This window comes from Gallinula chloropus (genome assembly GCF_964237585.1).
Source record: "Gallinula chloropus genome assembly, chromosome: 19".
In the NCBI taxonomy this organism is placed as follows: domain Eukaryota; kingdom Metazoa; phylum Chordata; class Aves; order Gruiformes; family Rallidae; genus Gallinula; species Gallinula chloropus.
In genome coordinates, this window is record NC_140104.1 from 11,446,639 (window position 1) to 11,468,302 (window position 21,664).

General features: G+C 51.6%; 1 protein-coding gene across 4 annotated transcripts in view; it reads left to right on the forward strand.

The window, feature by feature from the left end:
• Window positions 1–21,664, forward strand: part of SMG6 (SMG6 nonsense mediated mRNA decay factor) — a gene marked incomplete at its 5' end in the record, with an annotated part of 113,536 nt that overhangs the window by 6,780 nt on the left and 85,092 nt on the right. For 3 of the 4 annotated variants that reach the window (XM_084272821.1, XM_084272820.1, XM_084272822.1), the window contains 5 exons: window positions 213–319; window positions 1,415–1,493; window positions 2,780–2,890; window positions 3,508–3,720; window positions 18,987–19,048. In XM_084272821.1, the coding sequence (XP_084128947.1) occupies window positions 213–319; window positions 1,415–1,493; window positions 2,780–2,890; window positions 3,508–3,720; window positions 18,987–19,048 (572 nt within the window). The remainder of the gene's footprint in view (window positions 1–212; window positions 320–1,414; window positions 1,494–2,779; window positions 2,891–3,507; window positions 3,721–18,986; window positions 19,049–21,664) is intronic. The other variant, XM_084272823.1, reaches the window with a different exon arrangement.

Sequence of the window (21,664 nt, forward strand, 5' to 3'; positions counted from 1 at the left end):
TGTTGTTGTAAGGGAGGGGGGGTGGTGTTTAGAGGATTGGTTTCCCCTTACAAATACTGAACCAGCGCCGTGCAGCCTTGCCACTTCATTTTGCTGCCCTTTTGCGAGTCCTTCAGTGAGCTGGTGACCACCTCTTGGCTCTCTAATGTGCTCTCTGGGTCTGTGGGTGAGCCAGGGCTGGGCAGGTCCCACGTGATGGACCTTCTTTGCAGGTGAAGTACGCGCTGATCAGCGCCCAGCGGTGTATGATCTGTCAAGGGGACATCTGCCGGTACCGAGAACAAGCGAACGACACCGCCAACTACGGGAAGGCACGCAGGTATTGTGCTCTCACTGTGCTGCTGAGGGTGGCTCTGCCTCAGCCTGCAAGGAGTGTGTCTCATTCCACACTTCAACTTGAAATTAGCCAAAGAAGCCTTTCCCACACCTCTCTGTTACAGCCCTGTGAAGGTGTAGCCTAGGTTCTCTTGTCCTGGAGATCAAACCAGCAGATCTTGTCCACTTCCAGCTATCTAGTGTGGATGTTGTCCTGTGCTGATCCTGCATCAGGGAGGGTTTATGCTCTTGAGGCTGGCAGGCTGGCTGTTGTATTTTCCAGTGGCTTTTCAGCTAGGAGAGGTTCCCTTGTGTGTCTGTGTGTCCTGACTGCAGGGGGAGTTACTGGCACTTGTCAATTCCTGTTGCTCTTGGGTTTGTTTGGTTTTTTGATGTTGGTTTTTTTTTTTTTCCTGGAGCAAAGAATGGTGGGGGACACAACTGAGCCCAGCATGGGGGATGGGGCCCTGAAATCCGTGGCAGTTTGGAGAACAGGGCCCAGAAATGTGCTGATTTTGGGGTCTCTGGACACCATCAAGTATGCTGATAACTCATGGCATGCTGAGGGGAGCACAGTGAACGTGGGGCTCACGATGTGTCTGAGCAGTGTTGATGGACCCATGAGGCACGATATGAGCTGGAGAGTGGATAATTCAACCGAGGGCAAAACAGAGAGGAGATGAAGGGACTGTGGCCAAATGGGATGATTAAGTACTTAAAAATACAGGGAATGAGCTAAGGAACATGAAGGGAGCTAAAAAGGGAACTGAGAGAGAAATGTTCCCTCAGAAGCCAGTTCTGTGCCCGAGGCCACACAGGGGATAGCACTTGCTAGGTCTGGCCTAATGCTCCTCTTCAGGCTTTGCCAAGAGCACTCTCTTCTGCAGCTGTACCTGCCCCTCTCTTGTCCTGGGCCCCACCTGCTCCAGGCTGGGCACAGGCTGGCTGCCTGTCCGAGCTCTCGCAGGCAGAGGGCACTTGTGCAACCCACAGGACTGCCAGCACTGAGCTGCCAGGGCGATTCTGGGCCCTTGGCAGTGAGGAAGGCAGCCTGGTGTCCTTTCAGTAACCCTTTCCCTCTGGTTCTTCCCTTCCTCAGCTGGTACCTGAAGGCTCAGCAGATTGCTCCCAAAAACGGCCGCCCCTACAACCAGCTGGCGCTTCTGGCCATCTACACGGTAAGATGCTCTGGGATGGCTGTGAGAGCCTGTCTGGCAGAGACAGGCATTGGTAGGGGCTGTGTTCCCAGATGGCTGGTTTATTGGGATCCAGCTGCTGTGGCTTTAGGCAGCTTTGTTTAGATATGTGCTACACCCTCAGGCTATCAGCATTTTGGGGTCTGTTCTGTGGGCTGTTGAGAGCGCAGATGTTTTAGAAGTGGGTTGTGCTTAAAGTTTTGGGTGAGATGTTTGTGCTCAGGGCCATGCTGGCACAAGGGTGCTGCTTCTGTTTGCCATATCTTCATTGAACTGGTGGGCACTGGTCAGCCACACAGGTAAACTTACTTCAAGGCAGAGGTGACAGCAGATAATAGAAGCAGCAGGCTGGGACAAGGGCTGGCTTGCAGCACTGGAGGATGCTGGTTTAAAGCAGAGCAGTTCAGAACTGCAGGAATGAATTTCTTTCATGACTGGGAATGACCTTTCTGACTCCTGGTGTGGGCCTTGGAGCAGCAAAGTGTCCCTCCCTCTGTGGTGGCCCGCACAGCGAGTGGCACATGGACAAAACCCTATATGGCTGTGTGTCTTGGTAGTATAAAGACTCAAGGGATGTCTTCTCACCCACAACAGTCTCTCAGTGTGAGCTTCTGGGTTGACAGCTCCTGTAGCAGCCTTGGTGCTAGAGTAATCGAGTCTGCAGGCCGCGCTGTCACCTGCGCTCTGTAACCCTGGCAGAGGCCTTGTGCTTTCTGCTGGTGCTTGTAGGTGGCTGTGAATGGATGGAGAGTTCATGGTCCTACTTGTCATGGTGTTTAACACATTTATGAGGGGTGGCTGAGAGAACTGGGGCTGTTCAGCCTGGAGAAGAGGAGGCTCAGCGGAGACCGTATTGCTCTCTACGGCTGCCTGAAAGGAGCTTGTGGTGAGCTGGGGGTCAACATCTTCTCACAGATACGTAGCTATAGGACAAGAGGGCATGGCTGCGAGGTTAGAAATGGGGAGAAAATTCTTCTCAGAGCAGTTGGGTGTTGCCCAGGGAGGTGGTGGAGTCACCATCCTTGGTGTTTCCAAGGAGAGGTTGGATGAGGTACTTAGGGACATGATTTAGCGAGTAATATGGGTGGTAGGGGGACAGTTGGACTAGATGGTCTTGGAGGTCTTTTCCAACCTTAATGATTCTGTGCCAATTGATAAATGTGTCTGTCCCAGGCAGGATTGAGGGATGGGGAAGGCGCAGTGTGTGGGTGCTGGCTCTGAATGCCCCAGAACAAGTGGCAACTCTGAGTCTGCTTGTGTTTTTGCAGAGGAGGAAGCTAGATGCTGTCTACTACTACATGCGCAGTCTGGCTGCTAGCAACCCCATCCTCACAGCCAAGGAGAGCCTCATGAGCCTCTTTGAAGAGACGAAACGCAAGGTGAGTCTTGGGGCTGTGGCATGCTGCAGCTGCCTGTGCAACTGCTGTGCTGGAGAGACGTGATCCAGAGAGGAGGGTGATGGTTGCTTTTGGACTCGGAGTCACCACTTCTTCTGTCTGCTTCTGAGACATTCCACGTTGGGAGCCAGATGAGAGAGGCAGCCTTCAGAATGATGGTGTCCTCTCTGCTTCTCCTCAGATAGTTTTTGGGGTTGTTTGGGCAGCTGAATCTCTTGTTTCTGTTTCCCTGACAGTAAAAATGCCAAGCTCAACAAGGCCTGTAGTCTTCTGTGGTTTAATTCATGGTGAAATCCTGTAGGTGCCCCGTGGGGTTGGGCAAGAGAGGCTGCAGTCCCCCAGAGTGATACCCCAAGTCAGACACCGCACACTGGCTGTTGCACACTCCTAGGACTGGACACAACCTTTGTTGTCTCAGGGCATTGAAAACCTCTCACTTCTCCAATCCTATAGTGTTGGAAACCAAATTCTGGACATGTCAGTGATTTCCTGTGGTTCTGAAGCAAGGGGAAGGGCTAATTTCTCCATGTAAATGAAATAACTTACTTTTCCTGTATTGTTGATCCCTGGGTGATCTGAGTTTTGTCCTGTCTGCCTAGGCTGAGCAGATGGAGCAGAGGAAACATCAGGTGCTGGATCTGAGCCCCAGCCGCTGGGGGAAGAGCAAGAAATCCACATTGCGACAAGTCGGGGATGATGCCACGCGGCTGGAGATCTGGATCCATCCCTCCCACCCCCGCTGCTCCCAGGGCCATGAATCCGGCAGGGATTCTGAGCAGGACAACGGTCTTGGGAACCTCAGCCCCAGCGATGTGAGTACTGCAGGAGGCAGCAGTTGGCTTTGGTGTCATGTGTTTGGAATGTGGTGGAATGACACTGGATCTGTTTTGCTTTCCTGTTGTTAAATTTTCCAGTGTTTTGGCTTCCCCTATGGGAGCTGTGCCTGGGTCAGGCTGAGGAGCTGGTGACCTCGTGCCTCTCATGTTTAAGGCATGTTGTTACCATCCGTTTCTTGGCAGCGTGTGCTGGCGTGGCCGATGCGGAATAGGAGAGGCGCAAGCAGAAGATGTGGCTGCAAAATGCCTCTGCTGTGGGCTCTGCCTGTGCTGAGGTTGCTGATGGGAAATGAAGTCAGGTGCTGAAGAGCAGGGTTAACAGTGACCCTGTAAGCTCTGAGCCTTGGTCTGGAATTGGGTTGCTTGTCCCATTGCCAGATGGTTGGTGGTTTGAACCGAGGATGTGAAAACGGTGGGTTTGATTTCAAGGGTAGGTGTTGTGTTTGCATTAACTTGTTTTGCCAAGATTACTTCCTTTCTTCTGCAAGGATTAATATAAAATAAACTCACTAACAGCCTTTCTCCTCGTTCTGTGGGAGCTGTGTACCTTGTGAGAGGAGCCCGAGTGAGCTCTTTGTCAGGCACAGGAATGCAGGCAAAGGCTGTGGTGGTTGGGAGCTCATCCTCCAGGAATCCTTGTGCTGCTTTGGCACATTGAGGCTTGCAGGAGAACTTGCCAGGGAGCTCTGGGCTGCCTGTCCTAAAATGGCTGTTAAGGATTTGAGTTTAGCAGGACTGGGAAGACCTTCTCCACGTACTGTGGGGCCCAGAGCTTCTCAAATCCGATTGCGCTTCTAGAACTATTCTGTGACTTCAGCTGGGTGGAACTGGGGTGAAATCTTGGAGCTTTGAAAGATAAGCTCTGGCACATCGCTGCAGCATTTTTAAGCCATTACTGCCCTTGGTTGTTTTCCCTCCCCTCATCTTCTCTTCTGGAGACTTCTGCTTCCTCAGCATTGTTGAAAGGAACATGCTTTAATCTCCCCATAAATCATTGATGAAGATGCTCTCTCTCACATAAGATGCTGTGAGTGTTTGAGGCACGTGGGGTTTCCCCCTTGCAGCGCTTCCAGGTGAGGTAGGGTAACCACTAGCAAAGCTGGGGGCAGAGATGTCCTGTTTGCAGCACAGTGCTGTGTGCTGGAGCTTGTCCTTGGTCCGTTCAGTGAGGGGCTGTGCCCTCTGAAGTGCAGGTTGCTGGCAATGCCTGTACAGATTGTGTGTCTGATTACTGCCATTAGTCTTGATTTCTTCATCTGTTTGAAATGTTGGCTGGCTGAGAGCGTGAGCTTTCTGGTCATGGAGAGGTCACAGGATCAGAAATGTGATGGCTAAAGGGCTGGGGGAGCTGAGGGTGTGGATTTGGGCACTGCTGGTTTTGGCAGCCAAGATATTTGTACTCAGGCTGCCCGTGCCACAAGTGCTCTGCTTGTCTCTGCTGTGCCGTGGTCACATCGTCAGACTAATCTGGATTAAAAATAACCAGGTGAAAAGGGTTGGACTGATCTGGATTAAGAATAACCAGGTGAAAAGGAAACCTTAAACCTGCGTCGCTGCCAGAGCTCCCGTGCGGTGAAGCTGCGGGCTGGATGAAGACAGCAGCTCTTCGGAAAGCGCTGGGCTCCTTCCTCCTTGCAAGCTGTAGCCTCTTACCTTCTTCCTCACTGCGTTTCTGGGTGTTTTGCAGCTCCCGCTCTGGAAAGGAGAGGAGCAGCCCGTGTGTTGCCACTGTGTGGCACTGTTTGGCCTCGCAAGGGCTGTGCCTGCCCGGGGCGGGCAGCACCTCTGCCCCACATCCCCCAGCCGGGCGGAAGGGAACAGCTCTTCTCCCAGGGGATGTGTGCCAGTGCTTACGTGTTATTTTGGGGAAATGAGACTGAACCGTGTCATCACCTCCTGCATCCCTTCCTTGCCAGCTCTGGCCCTTGAAAAGGCTGAGGCAAGCCGTGGTTCTGCCCTTTGTACTGACAGCTGTGCTCTGCAGGTAGCTCCTCGGGCATCCGGCTTTGTGGCAGCTGATTCTGGGCCAGAGCGTGGACTTTTGCTGGGTAGAATGGGAACACGTTCAGCTTCCAGAAGCAGATATGATGCTGCAGGTGTGGACTCTGGACACGTGTGTGGGGCAGAGGCATGGGAAAGAGGCTCCTTCTGGTTTTCGGAGGGAGGCAGTGGCTTCAACGCAGCCAAAGGTGCCTGCTGGTTTTACTCTGGGAATGCTGACTGCATCACAGGTGACAAGAAATCAATTTGGGATATTTTCCATCCTCAGTGGTCGCTGTCTTCATTGCACAGGCAGTTAGGTGCCAGTCCTGTGATGTGGCACGCTTGGCAAGGGAGATGCTGAACAGTGACTCTCCCAGGACCTGCTGATGCGCACGCTGTCCCCATCAGCAAGTGGAGAGTCTGCTCAGCACATGCTTGGGCATCTCTTCTTACTTCCAACTTTCTTTTACCTTCTGAAGCCCTGTACAAAGATGTGCACATAGCTACTCTACTTCAGGGTTAAGAGCCAACTAAACAGAGTGAGTAAAGCGTGGTGGCGTGTTTGCAGGAGGCCAGCTCACACCACAGGTGTTGCTGTGACAAAAAAAGGTGGCATGCAGGGCTGGCAATTCACCTTGGCACTGTGTGTTTAGGTGGAGGCTTGGCATAGCTGCTCCTTTCACAGTTTGCTGCATCATGTTTTCTAGGAAGAACGTGCCATCTGTCCACACCGAGTGGCATACGTCTCCCTTTGGCCCTTTCAGCAGTACCTGGATGCTGACAGAGGGCATGGGAATGTTTCAAAGCGAGCTGAGGATGTATTTGGGTTGCAGCCTGGCTGTTCTGTGCTCAGGGTTTTGTTCGTTGTGCCTGCAGCCTTTTGGGGGTTTCATTCTGTGAATGACTGCTCTCTGTGGTCTCTCGCCCGTTGCATGTTTCTAGGTGTGCAGTGGCAGGAGAAGAGTCCAGGCTGACCTAGTGCCCTCCTTACCTGGCAATATCAGGTCATTTGGTGCAGGATTCCAGTAAGAAATGCAAAACCCAGGGGGCTGAAACATTCAGCAGCTGTATGGCTTTTGTAGAAACCAACTGGATAGCGCCAAGGGAGCTGAAGAGCTGCCTCTGCCATTTCTGCCTGCCACTGGTTTCATTTGCTGTGGGTCTGCATTGATCTGAAACGTGATAGTACTGTATGCAGACTGTGGATTGGTAAACAGGGCAAACGTGCTGTCAGTCTCTTGAGAAAGTGTTATTATTACACTGAGTTTGAGATTTTAATCACCTCTGTCAGGAAATGCTGAGTTAAGGTTCCCACAGTTGCTAGTGCCTGCTGCTTGGGCTCTGCAGTAGATACTTCCTTGTGTTATCACACAGCATGCATGTGTGTGCTAATACAGATTATTCCATAGCTGCAGCTAAGATTAGGGAAGAGAGGTTTTCTCTTGGCACAACGGTAATTGAATAACACTTCTCTCCAGATGGCTGGATACTTCAGAATCATTAAAGAATTAAGTCTCCCAGCTTCTCTGTGAGAGGTCAGTCTTGTAGAGCCATCAAAAGTTTGGTAGAGCCACCCAAAAAGCTTTTGGGAAAGCTAAGGCTGGAGCAGAGATCTAGTGTCTTTGCCCTTTGTGTTGGCTGCAGGAACCTTCCTGCTCCCCCCCAGCCTGCTGGGTAGGGACAGAGGTGTCACATGTGCCTGTGGAGCAGCAACCCCTTTGCAGTAGCGGATACATTGGGGTGGAATCATTAGCTCTGAACTTCAGAGCTGGTTTTAACCTCCCTTTCTGTACACAGGTTTTCTTCTCAGCAGCAGGGAGTATGGACAGTGCATCAGGGTTTCCACAAGCAAGTAGTAGATTATCACCAGGAGGTCTGCCCAGAAGAGAAAAGGACAAAATTCTCTCAATAGGCTGAATAGAGAGGGATTCTTACTTCTGGTTTCTTCTTTGTTGCCAACTGTCCTGTTCTTTGGAAGCTTATTAGACATACAGCTGTCAGTCTACGCTGACAGGTGTGAGTACCAGGAGACAGAGCAGTGATGCCAGAGGTGTAAGCTGTGTGTATCTTTGGCTGCTCCTTTGTATTTTCTTTGAAGATGAGTAGTGCTCATCTCTTTTGCCTGTTTGTCTCCTTCCATCTCCCAAGTCCTCATCAGGTGAGTGCCAAGCACGCAGGGAAATGGTTGTCATTGGCTGGATGAGGGCGCTGTCTTCTCAAAGCAATGAAGGTTGTGACACCCATCATGCTTTTTTCCCCTCTGGGTCAGGATTCAGCTAACTGGGAATTTACCAGCAATGCCTGGTTGGAGCTCTCTTCACAGCTTACTGTGATATGTTTCTTTCTGGGATAGACATCTCCAAGGATTCTCCCCTTCTGTCTTTCTGGGTTCTTCTTGCCTGCCTAGCTTTATTTCTGACTTTGCCTGCCTCACATGTGCATCACAATGCTGCATCCACTTACACTTCTACAGCACAGTTGTGGTCCAAGCCTGGAGTAGACACTTTTGGAGATGTCCACGCATCCAGGAACACTGAAGTCCTGGGAGCTGCTCAAGCTGTTGCCCCAGTGGAGGCCTTTCATCCTGAGTGGAAAGGGTCACCGTCCTCGTCAGCTCCTGCCTGTTTCACATCCGCTTTTCCTTGGCAGTATTTGTTGTTTCTGCTCTGCACACTTGTTCCTCTTGGACAGCAGCTGCACAGGTGACTCTGGGCCAGCTCTTTCTCCTGGCTGGTTTTAATCAGTGAATTTTTTTTTCCTCTGGGGAAACTCTGTCTTGGGCTCTGCATCTGGAGAGAGATGCTTCTAGGGAGCAGTGGGATTAAACCTCGTGCTGTTCCGGCAGCGGGTTTTGGTGGGGGTTTCTTGGCCGTTTTGGTCGATCAGCCCATCCTTGGCTTGGACCAGTTGCACGCGGAAGTGGCAGTGACCTCTGCTCAGGGTTGGGGTTGCCTTGATGTCACTACCTGTGGTCCCTAGGAGCATCTGGTTTGTTCAGAGGCTGTTGTGGTGTGAGATGGGTGTCTCTGAGCGTGGTCCAACTTTGCTTGTGCAGATACACCGCAGCGGCACCCCTCTTTGCTGAGAGCAAACCCTACCTTCACTCTCGGCTCTTACCTCACCTTGTAACCCTCTCCTCATTACACAGGACTAGAAAAGAAGTGACAGGCAGAAGTGGAAATGATGTATTGCTACAACAGTGGTTGTTCTTCCAGGTAGATACATGGCTGAGAGGCTGCCTGGGGAACTTGTTTCCGGAGTGTCTGCCCCCAAAGCTGCTGGTGGGATCGTTTCTCTGTACTGCCGGTGTGGCTGGGTGGTTTTTCTCAGGACAGTGAAAGACTGATCTTTCCTCTTCCATACAGGCTCTTACTCATAATCCCTCCTGGCTGAAGTACACACATCCTTCCTTTGCCATGTCCGTGGTGTCAGGTGGGTGAAGTGCTCAGAATGGTCCTTTTTTTTAGGAGCCTCTGATCTGGAAAACTTAAGTCCAGGCAGCTGGGGCCATGCCTCTGGTTTACAGGGGCAGCATGAAAGCTCAGGCACACCTGCCTTCACCCTGCTGCTGGGACATGGCTTCCCAAAAGGGTAACCCTGCTGCCTGCACATGATGCTCTGTAACCCTGCACTGACTCTTGTGTGCTTTCAGGGGTTTTTTTTTTAATACCTGGAGGGATGGGAAACCATGAGACCAGCTGTGCCCAGAGATACCCACTGGACTTTTCTACCAAATCCTTTTCTTGCACCTGTTACACATCTGGGCCGCAGCAGAGCGGTGGCGTAGGCTTGTCCCCAAAGGGAGGGGACACAGGAGGGAGTGTTAGCTCAGTTTTTCACAGCTCACGAGCCGGTAGTGGGACATACCCAAGCCCTTACAGCAGGGTCTGGGGTCAGGCTGCCGTTGGCGCTGTGTCACAGGAAGGCGGCTCGTGTTCAGTCAGGAAGTTTGTCTCTGCTACGGTGAGGTGCTCTCTAGTATTTGACGTGAGCGATCCCGTCTGTGGTCTGTCGTGTTACGGGCTGCCCTCGCTGTCAAGGGAAGAGCTGTGCTTCCTCTCCAGCCTCTTGCTGTGTTTGATCCACACCTTTCAAGCACCGCGAGCCTCTGCTGAGCCTCCCTTGGCGGCACAGAAACGAGCGGGGAAGCTCCCTGGAGCGGGAATGCCCGGCACCTAGCTAAAGGCTAAAGGCTGCCCCTCCTCATTTCTCTCCCTTACCCATCACCTCTGGTAAAGCAGCAAGGTACATCCTTAATTTTTATCCCCAAAGCAGGATTTGAGAGGGGGGGAAACCTGGAGTTCTCTCTGTCGCTCCCTGGCAGCCTCCTTTCCTCACCCCCGCAAGCTTGCAGGAAGCTCTTGGTTTTGGTTACTCATTCGTGGAGGTCAGGACTAGGTCTGGGGTTTTTTCCTTTGTGTTTAGGAAACGGTTTACAAACTGTTTTGAGCAGGGGGGGAGCTGGTGGCGTGCGAAGCAGGCTTCTCAGCCTCTTTACTGCTGGACTTGCGTTAAATTCTCTGCCCTACCTCCTTCTCTGTAATCTCTTTCTTGGTTGGCAGCATGAGTATTTCTGAAGTGCTTTCCTCAGCCTGCAACCCCCCCTCCGCCTCCCTAATATGACCTCGGTCACCAAACCACCTTAGGGCTTTATTTTTACTCTAGCCGTTTTGTTTCGCGTGGTAAGGTTGGTTTCTTCTAGCAGTGAGAAGAGCTCTCTGAGGAGGAAGTAAAAGGGTGCCAGGCTGCAGTTGGGGCTGGTTAAACACTAAAACCACAGTCCTAGCCTCTCTGGGTTTGAGACGTGACATTCAGACATGCAGCTCAGCGCTGCCTTTTTTTTGCCCACTACTTGTGCACCCTCCTTGCACCTACCTTTATTAATAAACTCTGCTCTTTATTTTTTTTTTTTTTTGCTTTAAAAGGCTGGTAGAAACCTCAGCTCCAGTTCTTGCAATAGCAATTCAACCAGAAACGCTGCTGCACCTTGTCTGGGCTCGTGGTCTTCAGTGGATGCTCAGTGCTGCTCTGATAAAGCTCCCGGGGCTCAGCAGAGTTCTCAGAGCCTGGTTACCAATTTAGCCTGTGCACTTGTGTCATGTAGAACCCACATGTTGCTTTCCAGCCCAGCCTGACCTTTTGCCACTACTCAGAAAGTGAAGGCTTAAGTTATGGCTAAGAGTTTCCAGAAGTTGGTGTTGATTATTTTATATATATATATATATATATTTTATTTTTTTTTTCTTTTCCCCTTTTCTTTTTCGACTGTGTTGGTGGTTTTATTTAACAATGAAGAACAAGGCAGGGACTAGTGTTCCATGAACAGGAGACACACTGACATGTTCTCCTTCCAGTAACAGGCATCTGGTGTTAATGTGTGTAGATGTGGTGGATCAGAGGTAGGAGCACCATGAGGGCATCAATGACTTATGCCTGTGTGAGGGGCTCTGCTAGATCCCAGTGCTCAGAAATGCTGTGGTGGTGGGGGGTGAGACTTCAAGTTCCAACAAGCTTCTCATGCTTGAAAACCAAGTACAATCATCCAGAAACCGCCTTTCCCTGTCAGTCACCCTTTCCTCATTTCCTCTCCTGCTGGTGCTGATCAGCCAGGGATTTGTGTGTAACCGAACCCCCTCCCTGCTGCTGCACATCAGTCCTTCCTCGTGGCAGTGGATTTGATGATCCAGGCGCTGCAGGATGATGTTGGGAGGGAGAGTTTGCACTTCAGACAAGAAGGCTGCCAGAATTGGCGGTATGGGTAAGGGAAGGAGGATGCCTAATAGCAGGGTTGGGAAATTTCCCAGAGCTGGGGGAAGGCTGTAGGCAGCCATTTCTCTTTTGTTGTTGTTGTTCTGACCTTGATCTTTGTCTGAAGTCGACCCAGGCCGACTTCTTCTGGTGTCTGTTGCACGCTTTTTGGGATGGGCACCTTGTATTCTGCAGCCAAACCTCCTAATTCTGCCATGGGGAATGTTTATTTCTCTTTGGTGTTGAAGGAGCCGTTTCCAGACGGGCTTCGTATCCACTGTGGAGGTGGGTATTAGGAAAGAAACTTCCTTCCGGAGGATCAGGGAGTGGGACCTACTGGAATCCGTGTCATTTCCTCTGTCCTTGGCTCTACTTTTCCTCCCCAGCAGATTTCATTGCTGCATGGAAGTGGAGAGGGAGATGCCTTCATGCCCTGGGCTGCGCTGCCCAGGTAGAAGCGAAGGCTCCAGAAGTTCTTCAGGAATGCAATGGGGTGGACAACTTCCTCCAGGTTGTAGGTGGCTGGGGCACAGGCTGGCTCTGAGCAGCTGCTGTTATCCCTGCTGGAGGGTGGGAGCATGAGGACTGTGTGTGATGGTGCTGTCACTCTTCTGGAAGGCTCTGTCTCTGCTCATCCCATTGTCCAAACATCATCTCTGTTGGCCTACCTCTACCCTAAGCCTTTTGGGGTTAGATTCCTGCAGTCTGCACCTTTAATTTCTCACGTTACCTCCCTCCTTTGTGTGTTAACCCCCCAAATAACTACTCTGGAGTAGGGAGGATGGCTGACAACACCCTGAGCTACATTAACGGGACAGAACTCATCGTGCGTTTCTCAGTGTCAGCTTTCTACTGCAGGAAGGGGATGCTGTTGACTCTTGGCAAACAGTATGTGTTTGAGTCTGAGTTGCTTTTTGCTGGCTGGGGCTGGTTCTGCCTTACCTGCTGGACAAGGAATGGCTCTGCCTGGGTCATCTCCCTCCCAGTGCTTAACCAGATGCAGCTTCGAAGAGCTGAGCTTGTATCCTAAACGACCTGCAGCGCCAGAGCCCATTTGTGAAAAGCTTTGTGTTGAAAGTTAACTTGATATCTCAGCTGAGGACTCGCTGGCATGTTTGCATAGATTCATAGAGTTTATGGTCAGCAGGGACCATTAGATCATCCAGTCTGATCTCCTGTATATCACAGGTCCTTAAATTTCACCCTGCTGCTCCCGTATGAAGCCAAATAACTTGTGTTTGGCTAAAGCAAAACTTCCAGAAACACATCCAGCCTCAAGAAATCCACCCTTTTCCTGGGGAGTTCATTCCAGTGATAATTGCATGGGTTCTAAAACACTTACACCTTATTTCCAGAGCGAATGTTTCCAGTTTGCTGTTCTTGTTCTCAGTGCTGCTATTCTATGAGCAGCAAGAGCCCTGAAGTGCCGCGGAGGCACTTTGCACCCTGCGATCCGATCGCCTCCCAGGCTTTTTCTGATACACTAAACAGATTGAGCCCCTTAAGTTTTTTCACTGCAAAACATCGTTTCTAGCCTTTGAATCACTTTTTATGGCTGTTTTTCTGGACCCTTTCCAGCGTTTCAGCATCCTTTTGGAAATCGGGGCACTGGAACTGGATGTGGTATTTCAGCGTCGGCCTCGCCAGCGCCCTATATAGCTGTAAACGTGCTGTCCAGTGCCTGCTCCCTGCTTGTACATGGAAGGGGCACAATGTTGACCCTCATTACTGGACCTTGCGTTGGGAACTTGGCTGCTGTAGTCCCTAGAGCCTTTCTGGAGAAGCTGCTTTGGGCACAGTCTCCTGGAGACTTAATTTTACACTATCCCAGACGTATAACGTGATGTTTGATGCTGGAAAACCCCTGATTTTGAAGCCATTATAACAACCCTGTGTGAATGTGCTGCAGCTCCATTTGCCTTTGTGTCTTGGGCACTCTGACTGCAGAACTTGCTTTCAGTTTGTTGATTAAAAAAGGCTGCTAGAGAGTCTCTACCAACTTCTTTCCATCCAGTTCAATAAGGGTGCCTGAAGACCGCTGATTTTTGAGGCAAATTAACAAGTTTTTAATCCTTTCAATGGTAATTTATTTTTGTTCAAAGTGTGGCATCTGACTAATTCATAGAAACCAAACTTACATACAGCTTTGGTTGAAAAGGAAATAGCAGGCATATAAGCACTCTGTTTAACCTGCTTTCCTTAAATTGAAAGTTCTACTCATTATTAAGTTATTCTACTCGCTATTAAGTAATGTGAAATTTGTTTCTAGGTCCAGTGTGTGTGTTTGGGAACCAGCAAAGTCACCACTGCTCAATTTTTACATTGCTGAAGTGCAGGATTTTCTTGCTTGTGTTTCTCATCTCACCTGCTCCCTGCAGTGATGAAGGGAAAAAAATCAAAAGCTCCTTGGTTTTGCTGGGGGGAGCTTCCTAAATTGCTTCTCTCTCTCCTGCTGGGCTGCTGACTTGCAGCTCTTATGGGCACGAGATGTGTCCTGGAGCTGGAGCTGCTACAGTCCTAAAGATGAGGAAGCTGCAGGAGTGTCTTGAGGTCTCTACCTGGAAATGAATTTTGTATGTCTCCAGCCCATGATATATCAGGGTTCCCTCTTTCTTCTGTGTCATAGCAAACTGGATTTTAGATTTGGGTCGTGCCCAAGGTTAAGTATGGGGATTCTCTCTGGAGTTGCTTCTGATGCTGCAGAAATGAATCTGGTTCAGGGCAGGACGTTGTGATTGCAGAACAGAAACCTGTACAAGGGGCAAGGAGAAGCCAAGGCGAGCTCGGGATACTTTTGTGGCTGCAGGAGGTTTATGTGGGTACCTTGTAAGTACTGCAAAAACAGGGGACAATCCTGTTAGCCCTTTTGTCTCCTCTCCTTACATAGGTGGCCATTTGCACAGTGACCTTTCTCTTGCGGTTGCACCTGTAACAGTAAAAATCTTCCCCTGGTATCTTGCTGGTCAAACCCACTACAGCATCTTGGGCTTTTCAGGAAGATCTGTGTCAGTGGCCAGTGTTAGATCAGCGAGGTACAGCCAGAGCTGTCCCTTGCAAGCTTGGCATGGTGTGGGATAAAGGCTCAGGCTCGTAAGGCTGTCTCTGGGGAGATAGCGGGCCCGTGGCTGCTGTTGGACTGGGGGGCTTACAGCTCTGTAAGGAGCTGCCTGTGGGAAAGAGGAATAACCTTAGTAGTTAACGTGGTGTGTCTAGCCTGTGAGCTGGGAGTGAGGATGTGGCATGGTTTGGGTGCCTGGATGTTATTTTGGAGAGTTCTCAGCGTGGAAGCTGTGCCTGGAAAAGCCTGGCTGCCCAAGAAACCCTGAAAATATTTGGGAAGAGTGTGGTACGTGTTTTGGAGTGGAGCTGTGTGGCTCTGTGGTCTGTATCTCAACCCTTGTCACCGAGGAGACCCTTAGGCTCAGGAGAACGTCCTGCTGTGCTCCAGGCCTTTCCACTCCGGTGGAGACAGCGCATTTGTTACAGGCAGTTTTGCATCTGGTCTCTTGATTAATGGACTTGTCTCTTGCAGCCTATTTTGACTCTGACACTGCTTTCTGCTCCACAGATGCTTTGCTGATGTTGAAGAAAGTTTGCCTCGCTTGATAAAGACCAGATCCTGAAATTTACTTCCAAACCTGAAGTAACAATTTTTAACTTGAAACGCTTTTTCCCCAGGAGTCGCCTCTCCAGAATCCTTCCCTTATTTGGTGCCTCCTTCACAGCTGGGACCGATGCTCAGGTGCCAAAGCTCTGTGCGCTCCTCACCCTGAGCCAAATGGGTCCGTGCTGAGTTTGAGCGTGGCAGCTCTGCTTCCTAGCCTGGTTTGTGGCACTCCTCCTCCTCCTCCTCAACACCCCGGTGGCATTGTCATTGTTCCTCTGCTGGGGTGGGAGATGTGTCTTCAGCCCTTCTTGGTCAGCGGGCGGTCTCTGGAGGTTGGGTCTTGCTTTCTTCTTTGCTGGCTCAAGACATGACAAACCTTTCCTGAAGCTGTCTGAGCGCCTGTGTGCTGTCAGGAGGTACTCCTGGCCTCTCAGTGATTCGAGCTGGCTGTTGCAGGACCGTTGCTATCTCCGCACTTCGCTGCTCGGCGAGAAGTTGTTAGTCACTGTTGATCTCTTCCATGGTAACAAATCCAGTTTGGTTGGCGGTGCGGTGTGTGAATGCTCCCCAGGCAGCAGTGGGCTGCTTCCTCTGGTGAGGTTGCCTCTTCCCAGGTGGATTTAGTCTGTCTGCACATGCTGACTCATGACAGCCGAAACAGCTGTTTTCAGCTTCAAGCACTACTGTGTGCAGGGACCCCTTCTTCTTCTTGACAGCTGGTTTGTTTTTATAACTAATGCCTTCACTATATGCTCATAACTTCCATATCTGTGGTGCCCACTTTTCAACTGGAAGGGCCCACAGCCATTTTTTGGCCCAAGTTTTGTCACTCTCTAAGTCTTGCTTGGTGGACTCTTCCCCTGTGCCTGAGTGGGACCAACCAGATTTGGTTGTGTGTCCCAAGGAGCAAAGTTGCCTGTGAATGACAGTGATGTTAGTGCTCAAGGAGCTCTGTCTTGCCACCCTGGCATCCTGACATCAGTACAAGGACCCGTTTTCAGGAACCCTTTGAAATGGCCACCCTTGGACTGTGTAGGTGAAGGCAAGAAGTTGTTGCAGGTCCCCTGCTAGCACCTTCCAGGGTAGTGAGCATGTTAGCAGGGCTTTGGGGAAGCGTTCCTCTCCGCTGTGTGAATGCAGAACAGCAGGTGATGGGAATTCCTCTCCTCTGCAGCCAGGCCGATGGGTGGAAGTCGCTGTTTCCTCCTCTCTGTGAGAAGTGGCGCGGGGAGGTCTCAAGGAGACTGAGGGACAGGTGAGTCACTAGGGAAAGAGTAATTCAGAGAAAAGCCCAGTCAAAGCAGCCCGTGGCCTTGCCATGAACTCGGAGATGAAAGGTCCAAAGTTAAGTGATGAGCTCATCAAAACCTTGAGGCTGTGAGAGAAAAAGTGATAAAAGAAGCGTGAGAGGTGCCTGCTTGAGATGCCACAGGACTGGGGCACACAGGTCTCTGCCTGAGCTTGCTGGGTTTGTGCTTAAGTTGGCAAGAGGCATGAAGCATGCTTCTTTCCTAGAGCCAGGTATCCTGCTTTTACTTCTTTAAAGACATTAATATGTCGTTGCACATATTTATGTCCCAGTCCAGCACTCATTGCTGTGCAGTGCAATAGGTGAGTCCTTGGGATTGGGAGTGAAAAGACTGTGTGAAACTTCCTTTGAGAAGATGGGGGCGAAGGTGATGCCCTGGCAAGCCCTCCCAGAGCTGGGTATCTCTGTGAGAACGCACTGGGCATGTCCCCATCGGGTGTGGGTGTCACTTTCCATTCAGGGTGGGGAGTTTTGGTACTCCCCTGCTGCCAGTAAAGTATTGTGGGGATTGCAGGGTGAGTGCTCCTGGGGCTGTGGGTAAACGTGGGCCTTGGAGGAAAAACTTCTGCCCCAGCTGGCTTTCCAGCAGAGATGGGTCAGGCCACGAGCTCCTGCCCTCTTCTGTATCCACCCCATCAGAGAGCACAGAGCGTGGACCCCCTCCTCCTGCTTGCAGGCAGCAGCAGCATCCCTGTGGGGCTGAGCACTGCCTGTTGCCCAACCAAGGCTTGTGCACCTGAGCTGGGGTCTCAGACTTGTGAGGTTGTTTCTTTCTCAGGGTACATGGTTGGAGCTGGTCACAAATCAGCTTTTCTTACTCCATAAGATGTCTCCTGAAAAGCAATGTGATAAAGATTTCAAGCCCTGAGCTGCCTTGGTGTGCTAGGGAGGCTGGTGGAGAAGCAGCTCTACCCAGAGTGAACGAGGGCTGTGCTGTGCTTGTCCCAGTATTCCCCAGTCTCTTCTGGGTTTCATCTGCAGAGTTAATAAAATGGTGGCAAATAAAGTCGAGTTCCAGTGGAAAGGGCTCTTCAGGGCAGCAGTAAAAGAGCGAGTAAGCAAGAACCCCTTGCTGCGGGGGCCAGTTTAATTGGTCTGGCTTGTTTTATGAGACAGGTTTTATGTTGAGACTCGCACATGGCCCGGGAGCAGCTCTGCAGCAGGGCATCACTCTCTCCCATGGCTCCTCCGGGAGCCCAGCCCGGCTTAATTACACCCAGCGAGCGATCCCACCTTGCAGAGCAACTGGCATCACTCAGGGCGTGAGCTGGGGGGGCTCAGTGGGTGAGGGTGGGAGGTACCAGCACTGGGACTGCGCTCTGATAACTGGCCCCTCAGCCTGGCTTGGCTGGGAGCTCCGTGCTGGGGGGTTTGGTGGCTGTTCTGCACCCAGCCGGGCACGGCTGCAGCCCTGCTTGGTAACCTTGTCCTCCCTCTGTACCTCTGATGCCCCCCAAATTGAAGTCATGTCTCTGACCTTCACAGTGGGGGTTCAAGATATAATGGGAACGGAGCAGTGGTGCTCTGGGCTGCTCCTGGTCAGCGTCTCCCTGCAACAGGCCTGGCTTTTCTCAGCGTGCTGAGGCTGTGCAGGCGCACGGGTGCAAGGAGAAGGAGAAGCCAGGAGGTAGGAGTGAGGCCAGTCTGTCCCTCACACAGCACAGCCAGCTCCAGGGCCGGGCAGGGTGACTGCTTACCCACCCACGGCCTTCCTCAAAGCCTTTTACATACAGACTGGGGAAGCCCAGAGCTCTGCTGAGCTAACGGAGGAGGTTTAGAGCTGTAGTAAGTAATTATTCAAGTCGGGTTTTGGTGTTACTGGACAGGAAGCTGCTATTGTGCCATGTCTTCCAGCCAGCTCCCCCCTGGATCCCCTTGGCTCCACGCTGCCCTGGTAGCTCAATAGCAGCATCGCCGCTGCAGGCTCCTGGTGGCTTTTTCTGCTACATCCCAACACCAGCTCCTTCTCTGTAACTGCTGAAGGCTGGGATTAAATGAAGGGGTGCAGCATCACTGCAGTGGCCCCTTGCTTGTTGTGAAAGCTGCTCCTGGCAGGGCACAAGCCAGTGCACTGAGACTCACTGGGCTTTCTGTAGAAGAGCCTTGGTGAGGGCATCCCCATCCCTCCCTGCGGTGCCCAGATGCTGCTCCCAGCCTGCGCCGCAGTCCTAGAGCACCGAGCAACTCCTGCTAGTTGTCTGCTTTGGGGTTTTCTATTTTCATCGGTGGAGAACGCTGGTGGGAATGGCTCCTTTTGGGGTGTCCTACCGAGGTGCAAGGGCTTTCTGAGCGGCCCGGGTGCGGAGCGGGGCCCTGCGGCCGGGAGCTGCCCCGGCAGAGGGTGCTGTGCCTCCACCGCCGCTCCCAGCTCCCAGCTCCAGCTGTTTGGCACTTGCCCCTGCCTGTGTGCTCGATGTTTGTAAGAGTTTGGGCATGTCCATTTGGTTCCCATCTCCAGTGCCACCCCCAGCATCCAGGCCAGGTTCTTCTGTCACTGGGGACATTCTTAATTCACAGGAAATCGGAGAGAGTTTAATTGTTTTCTCCTCTTTTTTTTTTTTTTTTTCCCCTTTTTTTTTTTTTTTTCCCATGCAGCTGAACAAAAGGTTCATCCTCAGTTTTCTCCATGCCCATGGGAAGCTGTTTACCAGGATTGGGTAAGTGTGCAGGATGTTTATTTTATTTTCCTACATTACAAGTCTTTTTGGAATTTAATATTGTTAGCAACTAAGCTGTGTTTGGAGCTGAGGGCACAGGGTGTGAATTCTTGCAGGCCTAGCCTCCTGGTTCTTATTCTCCTTACCCGCCCTGCAATCCACACTGGTTATTGTTTGGGCTTTCTCTCCCCCCCCCCAACCTTAAGGCCCAGTCCTGCCCATGCACCAGGACCCTTTGGCAGAGGCTGAGCTCATCCAGCTGATGCGCACACAGGAAGGGCTAGAAGCTGTTTTCTCTCTCTCCCCCATCACCCAGCTGTGCTTTGCCTCCCTTAACTTCTAGGTTTGCCCCCTTTCTCCCATTCCCCCCACTCATGGCCAGCAGTGAGGTGGCTCTGGTGGGGGGGCTTTTGGAGGCTGTTGCCTGTGAGGAGCATGAAGCCACTGAGGCAGAACCAGGAGTGGCTGACAGCTGCTGTCCAGAGCGTGTCAAGACAAGCCTTGCCCTTTGCCTCCTCTCTGCCCTGTCAGTGAGAGCTGCAGAGCTGAGAGCTGCCCTGGCTGTGGGAACCGCTTTACACTAAGTGCCCTTGGCAAAGTCTGTCAGAAATGGGTTTCAAGTAATTGAACAGCTGCCCTTGGGGCAGAGCAAGCCTGATTCAGGCCTGGGCTCAGGTCCCAGCCTGGGGGACATCCTTGTGACCCGGAGAGCAGAGCTCAGCCTTGCAGCTGATGGGCTTCCCATGGAGAGCTATCCCTGCTCCAGCTCTGGACCAGCCCTGGCTGTCAGGTGGTGGGGCTGGCTGTTGTGACAAGACCTTGCACGGGTCTCTGCTGGTGCCTCAAAAGCAGATGGAGCCTCGTGAGCTTTGTTGGCTCCTTTAGACCTTGTGGAACTAACAGCTACAAGTTACAGGGTTGAGAGACCTCTTCAAGGCCCCTTAGGTAAAGGGAGCGTGGATGCAAAGTGCCACCTTGTCCCTGCTCTTGGTGGGTTTTGATTAGGATGTACAGTTCCCGGGCTTTCTCTGGGCCTGCCCCCTTTCCCTCCTGGAGTAGGGAAGCACAGCAGTGTGGGACACAGCACCAGCCCAGCCACACAGCCCAAAGCCTCAGCACATTCACCATCCAATGCGCTCTGTGGGGCAGCTAGTCAGGACTTTGGACCCTTCAAAAAACAATGGGAAGCAGGACCCATGCTGGCCAATTTGTTGGAGATCCGATTGTCTGAAGGGCAGAGCAACCAGATTCCTGTCAGTGCTGTTGATCTCTCCCCGAATCACAAGACGCTGATTATCAGCTTGTGGGCTGCAGGCTGGCCAGCAGTGAGGAGGCGGAACGGGATGTCCTCCTGCCTGCAGGAAAAGAGGAGGAAAGCTGCTTAGAGCCTGTGAAAGGTTTGGGAACTGCAGGGTGTCTGTGCTGGAGGGCAGAGCATCCGGGGAGCTGCTGGTCCTCAGCTCCGCGGAGCCATGCTCGCGGCCGAGCTCCGGCTGAGCCCGTGCCAGCAGCAGGATTAGTGGGGATGCTGTGGAGTTTGCTTGCACGTTTGGCTCCTCAGACTGGAGTGAAATGAAGATGCAGCGTTTGAGGCGGTTGCTTCCCAGGACAGTCATTTAGAAAACCCAAGTATGTTTAATGGCAGAATATCCCCTGAAGTACTTAGAAGGGAACTAGAAAGTAATACCATGACACAGGAAGAGAAAATCGTCCAGCCCTGCTAAACAGCTTCCGTGCTTAAAATAGGTAAAAGGTGAGGACTGATTTGAGTCCTCTTTGGGCAGGATCGTCAGTGATTTATCTGTAAAAAAGCACGGAAAAGATGATCTTGCCCTAATTGGACTCTCTCCTTCCTTAAAACCACAGGTAAGTAACTTATTAAAAGCTTCCGCTCTGCTCCTGACCTGCTGGTTCTGAGCTCAGTGGGGTTACTGCGTGCCGTTCCAGATGTGCTGTGGTATTACAGCACAGCTGGCGGGGCCGAGGAAGCCCTTGCTCCTCCTTGTTGTTCTTCCATGGCAATAATCTTCATCTCCTCCTCACAACCCATCCTGCAAAGGGCTCTTCCATCCCCAGTGTCCTCTCCGCCCTGGGAGGATGTTGCTGAATACACTGGATGTGGTCTGAGACTTCTCAAAATTAGGAAGTCTTTAGAAGCAATCAGTTTGCTCTAATTCCCTGGCTGCGCCCCAAATCCAGGGAAGTTACCTCTTTCCAGAGGGAGCAGTGCTTTTGTACTGGAGGAGCTGCTCTGTTCTGCACAACTCTAAAGTACAAGGGGCCAGTTTGTTACAGCCCAACTTTGTGAGAAGGCAACGGAGACTTTGAACTGCTCCAGCAAACAGTGCCCCTGGAGAGGGTACCCCTGCTGCTAGGCAGGACCGGTTGTTGAAAGGCATCCGTGAAATATGGTTAAGAAGAAAAGCCATTTCTGGCTTTAAAAATAGAGCTTATTACTGTCCTGAAAGTCTGTTGGGGAAGCCCAGCAGAATTGCCCCTGCGGGTTACCAGAAGTGGCTCGTTAATCCAGCCTGTAGCTGCTGATATCTTGAGATCTGAATCTCTCAGGGGAAGATAGAGGAAATTGCTCTGGAGGCCCCTGAGGCTGCCTGCCCA